Source organism: Cibotium barometz, chromosome 21, assembly GCF_041138505.1.
Source record: "Cibotium barometz isolate CiBa-2024 chromosome 21, ASM4113850v1, whole genome shotgun sequence".
Lineage (NCBI taxonomy): Eukaryota > Viridiplantae > Streptophyta > Polypodiopsida > Cyatheales > Cibotiaceae > Cibotium > Cibotium barometz.
The window spans coordinates 55,499,195-55,507,002 of NC_141066.1; the positions used below are offsets into that span (position 1 = coordinate 55,499,195).

Sequence of the window (7,808 nt, forward strand, 5' to 3'; positions counted from 1 at the left end):
TCAACTCAACTCTGTCATCAGATTTATGACTATTTAATTTTTGAGATTTATTTCTTAAACAAATAAATATTCTATCATAATTCTTGAAAACAAGATTCACTCTGATAATTTTACTAACCAATATTCTCAACCACGAAAACAATTTGGAATCTTTTGTAAAACATTATTTTTTATCAAAAGTTTTTGATATATACATAGAGCGTCTCGGCTCCAAAAGTCACCGCCTCAATTGCGTACGCATAAAAAGGTAATACTGCGATGGAGAAATGCTATGATATACACGATTCATCACTGATAATGGTGCTGTAATTCTTCTCCTAGGAATAAAGCAGCTAAGAAGTCTGAAAATACGGCAAGAAATTCTAAAATTCCGAGGTGAGTGATTATAGAGTTGTACATAATGAACAACTCCTAGCCTTATCAAGATCATGGCTAGCGAGATATTCTGTCTGAGTGTCTGTCGTTGATTGGTATTGACGCGAATACTTCGCCCTCCAGAGAACCACATATACTGACGTCGCTCTACTGGATCAGGAAAGTGACTGTGGGAGAGTCCAGGAATGCTAAACAGATTTGGGGTATCCATCTAAAAATCCAGTTCAATTTATGAGTTTTCAATTTATGAAGTTCATTTCAAACATAATCTTAACGAGTGAAAACATTATTTCCCAGATTTACTTTAAAATTTTAGATAATTTTTGCTCCTGTTTCGTAAGTTTACAACTTTGCTCTGATACCAGCTGTGAGACCCCTCTGCCCCCTCCGCGCACCAGATTCTCGGTTGCTAGCAGCGGAAGTAGCTTCCTCTTATGCGAGGCAGGGTTTCCCACTCGGAGCCTTGCCCTCAAATGTCCGGACACGAGACTAATCTGGTGGTCATTTCGAAACCAAAACCGAAAAAATTTTCCTTGCCCGAAAAACGGAGACGATTCCACCTTTTTGATTTTCTTAACGAATTTTCTAACGGGGTCAAGAGACTAAACTATCCTTCACCTGATTAAACCAAATAGAAGGAAAGCTATCTCACTGACTTAATTTAAAAAAATCAACGCTTTTTTTCTAACCGAAATCAGGCACAGCCGTTGACCTAATCATTTGAGGAAATCAACGCTTTTTCCCTAAGCGAAGTCAGGCACAGCCATTGATTTACTCATATGATAAATTCTTCAGGTTTTTATTTAACTAGAACTCTAAGTGTATTCCTATTATTTCAATTTAATTATTAAAACTCCACTGATTCCAGCCTAGCCCCATCCGACCCATGGGTTTAGCCACCACTCAACCACTGGAATCGGTAGAACCAAACAATTACTCACCCACCCATAATTGAATGTCTTTCTTAACTTTTGCTTTCAAATACAGATACCCACACACTCCTCTTTAAAACTTTAACATATAAAATAATCCATTGACAAACAGTTATTGATCAGATGTCATAACTCAAAAATTCCATCCAATCTCTTATTTCTCAAAAAAACAATATCACTCTGGACTCTCCGTTGAGACTAACTGGTCAGCAACAAGATCCAATAAAACAGATTACAATAATCATTTCGTCCATCATACATATCTTCCACGACATACGCATGGGTGTCATAGAGGCACCGCGAGCCCATGCATCTCCTGGTCAGAACCCTCCAGGATCCTCCTTAAGTGTCCTGACACTTCACTCAGGGACCGCTTCGTCGACCCTCGCCCATCGTACACCGGAAGCGCACCATCGGAAGCGCACCATTTTTCAACCATACCGAGGCTGGTCACAAGACCTGGATAGGCTTTGTCGCACGTGAGCCGTTCTTTGAACACTCCCCATCCAGTTGTTGCAATCGAACTTCCCTTAGAAAAATATATACCAAATGCTCCCTCCAACATTCTGACGTAAGATAGTCCTTTAAGAAAACAGGGTTTCTATGCATGTTTTCAGTTTGATTTTCTTTTGAATACAAGGAGTTTCTTGAATTAGTATCCCAAAAACTTCTTGATTAGAATTCTGAATTTCATACTAGAATTCCTCGAATTCTATAACCTTAATTCATAGATCAATTCGAAGAGTCTCAAACTTAGTTTCAGATTTGGCGAGAGTTTTAAGTGTATTTTTCTAAACTGGTCACACCTTCTTTCCTTTGATGAAAGAGTTTGATCTTGGTCATAGTCTGATTCAAGGTTCGAGTCGGATAAGATTTTTCTTGAAATATCTTTCTCGAAAAGGTTTGATAATTCAGTTACTATTTAGTGAATTTCTTTCTTTGAATATTCACTTAATTGATTTCTAAATTAGTTACGAATTCCAATGAAGAATAAATTAATCATTTATCTGAATATTTCGATTTCAATAGATTTTTTAAATTTTCTTTTTACAATTCGTGTGAATATAAAACGATAAAAATTTTTCTCTTAGAGTATTTAATTATTCATTTATCAAATACTCATAGAATCTTAACATAGAATTTAAGAGAATTCTAATTTTGATATAAAAATTCTTTGTGCATTTATTTATGCATAAAAATCAACTTCAATGAGAATAACACTTTTATATTAAAAAAATCTTTTTATGCATAAAATTAATTTTAATAAGAATAACACTTTTATAAATTTTTTTCTTTATGTATCTTTCTATACATAGAAATCAAATTTAATAAGAATAACACTTTTATAATAATAAAAAATTTTTCTTTATGCATCTTTCTATGCAGTAAGAATAACACTTTTATAATAAAAAAATTTCTTTATGCATCTTTCTATGCATAAAAATCAAATTTAATAAGAATAACACTTTTGTAATAAAAAAATTCCTTTATGCATCTTTCTATGCATAGAAATCAAATTTAATAAGAATAACACTTTTATAATAAAAGAATTTTTTTTATGCATCTTTCTATGCATGAAAATCAAATTTAACAAGAATAACACTTTTGTAATAAAAAAATTCTTTTATGCATCTTTCTATGCATAAAAATCAAATTTAATAAGAATAACACTTTTATAATAAAAAAAATTCTTTATGCATCTTTTGATGCATAGAAATCAAATTTAATAATTAATATTAGTGATATCCATGCAAATTCATAGATAAATATGTACATGGAGTAATTAAAATATTTCTTTTAGATGTAAAAATGATGAGAATTACTCTTTTGGAATAACATAAAAACAAACTTTCTTTTCACAAAATTATGTGAAAATTTTTGCTATTACCTCCTTTGTATGGCTAACCATTTCTCATTTTTATTTTTCTTCACTTAACTTAATTAACCCAATTTAAAATTATAAAACTCTAATCTACACAATTTTCTAAATTCAAAAGAGTAAACAATAAAAAGAGTTTAATTAATCACTTAGTTAATCTTTCTAAGATTAAAAAAGATTGAAATGTAAAGAAAAGAAAGAAGTGACCTTTTCATCAAAGTCATAGCATTTGAATTTAGTTCAATCATTTGCAAAACATAAAAATCAAGAAAATCATAGATTTTTCATTAAAATTCGTAAACAAAGTAAGAAAATTAACTGACATGAAGCTTGTAAACTCTCCTTTGGCTTGAGGGATTGAGGATTCTACTCTTGTCTGAAACAATAGTGGCCACCAATTCACTTTGGAGAGGATTAGGCCAAAAACAATTGAATTATTAAAAAATTCAATGTAGATGGCTCAAGACAAGAGTAGAGTAACACTGCATAAATACCATTAAGCTTTTACAAAGGAGAAGGCTTCTATTCATCAGAAAAAGTGAGTCTCTAACCAAACAAACTGATTCTAGATATTTCCAGAGCAGTTTGGTCAATTTTTGACTTTTTTTTGATGAATTCGACTTATTTTTTGGATCTAGATTTGAAACATGAGAGAGGAGAGATGAAAATATCTCATTTTATTGATTAAAAATTGAGGATAATAATGAGAAAAAGACGCCTACATGACGAAAAAAAGCAGAAACATTGTGAGCAATCAAATCTCAGGAAATAGAACTAAAAATACTGCAAATGAGTGCTAGAATAGTAGGACATATGAGGATAGCCATTTGAATAGAAATGGATAGAATTACATAGTCATCTAGAGTCCCGCAAGGATCCTCTACGCCAGCGAATGTTTCCGACTCTGGTCAGGATGTCCAGCAGGAGCTCCTCTTTTGGGTCTCAGGTTTCCGAGGTGCAGTGTAAGTCGTGTGGACTTCTAGGGACAGCCAGCCATCTGGATGACACAATTAAAATTCCTTCTAGTCGTGGTTGCTCTACTCACAAGAGTATCTGAGTATGATTCTCTGGTCTTTTAGTATGTCCGTGTAACTGCCTCCACAACCACAAGCGTCCATGGAGTAATACTTTACATTGTTTGCAAACGTCCCATTCTCGTTTGATAGCTTGGAAAGAGACGACATGAGATCTGGTCCATTTCCCTCAGTACAAAACCTGATGTCACAAGAGATTACTGCTGCATCTTTCCTATGAGGCTTTATCCTTACTGTGAATTTACTTGAGATACTTAAGCCTTATAGTGAGACTGAATTCGGCAATCTCTTCCACACATGGAGACAGCACCAACATACCACACCACACTCGTCTCCACATGCACATCCTGGAGCCATGAAATCGGCGGCACCTCAAATTTATGAAGCATCATCCTTAAGCCTCATAACAAGACTGAATTTCATCAATCTCTTGCACACACGGAGGCAGCTCCAACATACACCACCATACTAGTCTCCGCGTTCCTGGAACCATGAAATCAGCGGCGCCTCAAATTTAATAACCAGAGTTGTTGCAAGCACAACTCAATCCAATCACACACTGACAATCCAATCACTCACACATGCCATCTCTTGCTCCGTCAACACCATACTGGCCTCCATAAGTAGCATAGATGTTTGACAAGAGGATGTATGTTTCACCATTTGGAACATCCATGTTGAAAACATGGTTAGCAACACGCTCACCACGTTGCACATCATCATGCATCCTACAAGCATTGAGCAAAGTCATCCACATAACAAAGTCAGGCTCAAATGGCATCTCTTTTATCACATTCTCTGCATCCTCAAGACACCCTGCCCGCCCAAGAAGATCAACTAGGCAACAATAATGCCCTAGACTTGGCATGATATTGTAATCCTCCACCAAAGATAAAAAGAGGTAGCAACCCTCCTCCAGCAAGCCTGCATGGCTGCAAGCAGAGAGAAGGCAGAGAAACGTAACATCATCAGGTTTTACGCCATCCTCTTGCATTTTCTTGAACACTTGCAGAGCCTTCTTGCCATGGCCATGCTGGCAGTGTGAGGCTATCATCGCATTCCAGGAGACAACATCACGTTCTTGGATTCTTTCAAATGCAGCACATGCATCTTCCATTGATCCACACTTGCTATACATATTGACAAGGGCATTGCCCACGACAATGTTTGAAGAAAATCTATTAGCCAAAATGGTAGCATGGATAGCCTTACCTTCTGCAAGATCTGCAGGGCTGGCACATGCTCCAAGTATACTGCTAAAAGTAACCTGGTCTGGCTCCATTCCTTGATGCTTCAATCGATCAAAGAGCTCGAACGCCATCTTGCCCTGTCCCTGCTGGGTGTATGCTGATATCATAGCATTCCACAGAGCTACATCGCCTTGGTCTTCCTCATCAAACACTACGCGAGCTAATTCACATGCCCCACATTTTCCATACATATTGATAAGAGCAGTCCTCACCATTATGTCAGACTCAAATCCAGCATCCATGATGCTTGTATGTATTGCTTTACCCTCTGGTAAGGCGCCCAGGGTGGTACATGATCCCAATATAGTTATAATTGTGATTTGGTTTGGCCTTACCCCTTGGAACTGCATAAGATGATACAGCTTGAGTGCCTCCTCCCCAAAGCCATGCTCCACATATGCCATAATCATGGCAGTCCAACAAACAACATCTTTCTGCTGCATTCCGTTGAACACAGACAGTGCGTCATTCAAGGCTCCGCATTTCTGGTACATAGTCACAAGTGCTGTCCCTAATATATCATCTGCCTTACATCCGTTTTCTACTATGCTTGCATGGATGGTCCTGCCTTCAACTAAAGCAGCAGGAGAATCGCATGCCCCCAAAATACTACCAAAGGAAATTTGATCTGGCACCACACCTTCATGCTGCATTTCCCAAAAGAGGTTGAGGGCCTCCTCGCTATGGCCTTGCTGGATGTACGCTATGATCATAGCTGTCCAGGAAACTACATCACATTGATGTGTTCGGTCGAACACGGACCGTGCATTCTCGACAGTCCCGCATTTGACATACAGGTTGAGGAGGGCAGTACCGATGAGGGTATCTGAATCGAGGCCAATGTTAACGAGGCGGTAATGGATAGCTTCGCCCTCTTCAAGGGATGACAAGATTGCACAGGCGGAGAGAGAGCTGATGAAAGTGAACCGATTGGGTACCACACCATGCTCCTCCATGCGATGGTAGATGCCAAGGGCCTCCTTGCCACGGCCATGGTGGGAGTAAGCAGCAATCATGGAGTTCCAGGAGACCACAGTGCGGCATTCCATGGAGTCAAAAACCAACCGCGCATCTTCAACGGCTCCACACTTTCTATACATTCCGATCAGAAGGTTGCCTAGAAATACATCTCCCTGCAGATTGCGTTTGACAATATGGGCATGGATGCGTTTGCCCTCTGAAAGAGAGATGCATCTCTTCAGGATAGAGGCAATGCCCTGCTGGTCCAGATGAAGAATGCCCTCATTCCGTTGTATACAGTCCTGTGCAGGACCTTCCATTACACTAAGCTCCGTGGGAATCATTGGTCAAGCAGAGAATCAGAGCTAGACCTCCAGGGTTGAAAGGGATGAGATTTGGGCCTGGAGAGCTGCAACTGTGCAGCAAAACTTTCCTGTCTTCGGCTGAGCTTTTGGCGAGAAAGCATGCTGACGAAATTCCATGCGCTGTTATTTTTGTGAGGAGGAGGAGTAGCACGCTATTGCTACTGCTGCAGTGGCGATGGCCAGAGATGGGACACGAGCAAACCCTTCCTATGTATCGTATGGTGTAGGGTGGGTTCACACGCGTTCATGAATGCCGGTATATATGGGTTCACATGGAGATGGATTTCCAAACTTGTATTTGGTTTTGCTTTGAGTTTTACTAAAAAACTTACATGGTGCTTTTACCTCTGTTTTTCAAATCAATTTAATCCATAATAAAGTCTCATTGGCCTTATTTCTATGGTGTTCGATTCTATTATTTCTGTTAAACACGTATGTCTTATGGTGGATATGATCTGCTCGTTGATGTTTTCTTGTGAAAACAAGTGCAAAAACCTTATAACATATTAGCCTTAAGCTCCAAAATTGATTGAAACATCAAAAATCAAGATGATTGGGATCCACAACACATGCATGTCATACGATAAATAGATGCATTAAGGTAGATAAGTATGCACTAGGGGATTTGTGTGAACAATGTGAAAAAGGAAGATTATCATAATTTCCATACTAAATAATCCTTGCAAGGTACATTTTAAGAAAGTACTCTCTAACTAGCGACTTAAGAAAACAATACATGTTTAGTGGGGGGCCTAGGGGAGGGAGAGAGAGAGAGAGAGATTTTCAACATGTTGGGAAAAGAGAAAGACAAAAATAGTAAGAAGGGGGGGACTGGGGGAGCATCAAAGTAGGTAATGTCGTGTTAAGAGCCTTAATCCCAACTAACAAGTGGCACATACATTGAATAGAAAAAGCATTTTGACTAGAGCACAATAGCCATGCAGCATGGGCAATGGTAGATACAGTTCCGAGAAAGGAAAAGAGATAGGGCACACTAAAAACCTAACTCTAAT

The 7,808-nt window shown here is 38.2% G+C and overlaps 1 protein-coding gene across 1 annotated transcript; it reads right to left on the minus strand.

The window, feature by feature from the left end:
- Positions 1-3,980: 3,980 nt before the first annotated feature.
- LOC147627388 (pentatricopeptide repeat-containing protein At5g39350-like) lies at positions 3,981-7,053 on the minus strand. The gene has a single exon (XM_086816034.1). The coding sequence runs from the start codon at positions 6,772-6,774 to the stop codon at positions 4,792-4,794; it is 1,983 nt and encodes a 660-aa protein (XP_086672160.1). The 5' UTR covers positions 6,775-7,053; the 3' UTR covers positions 3,981-4,791.
- Between the last annotated feature and the right edge of the window lie 755 nt (positions 7,054-7,808).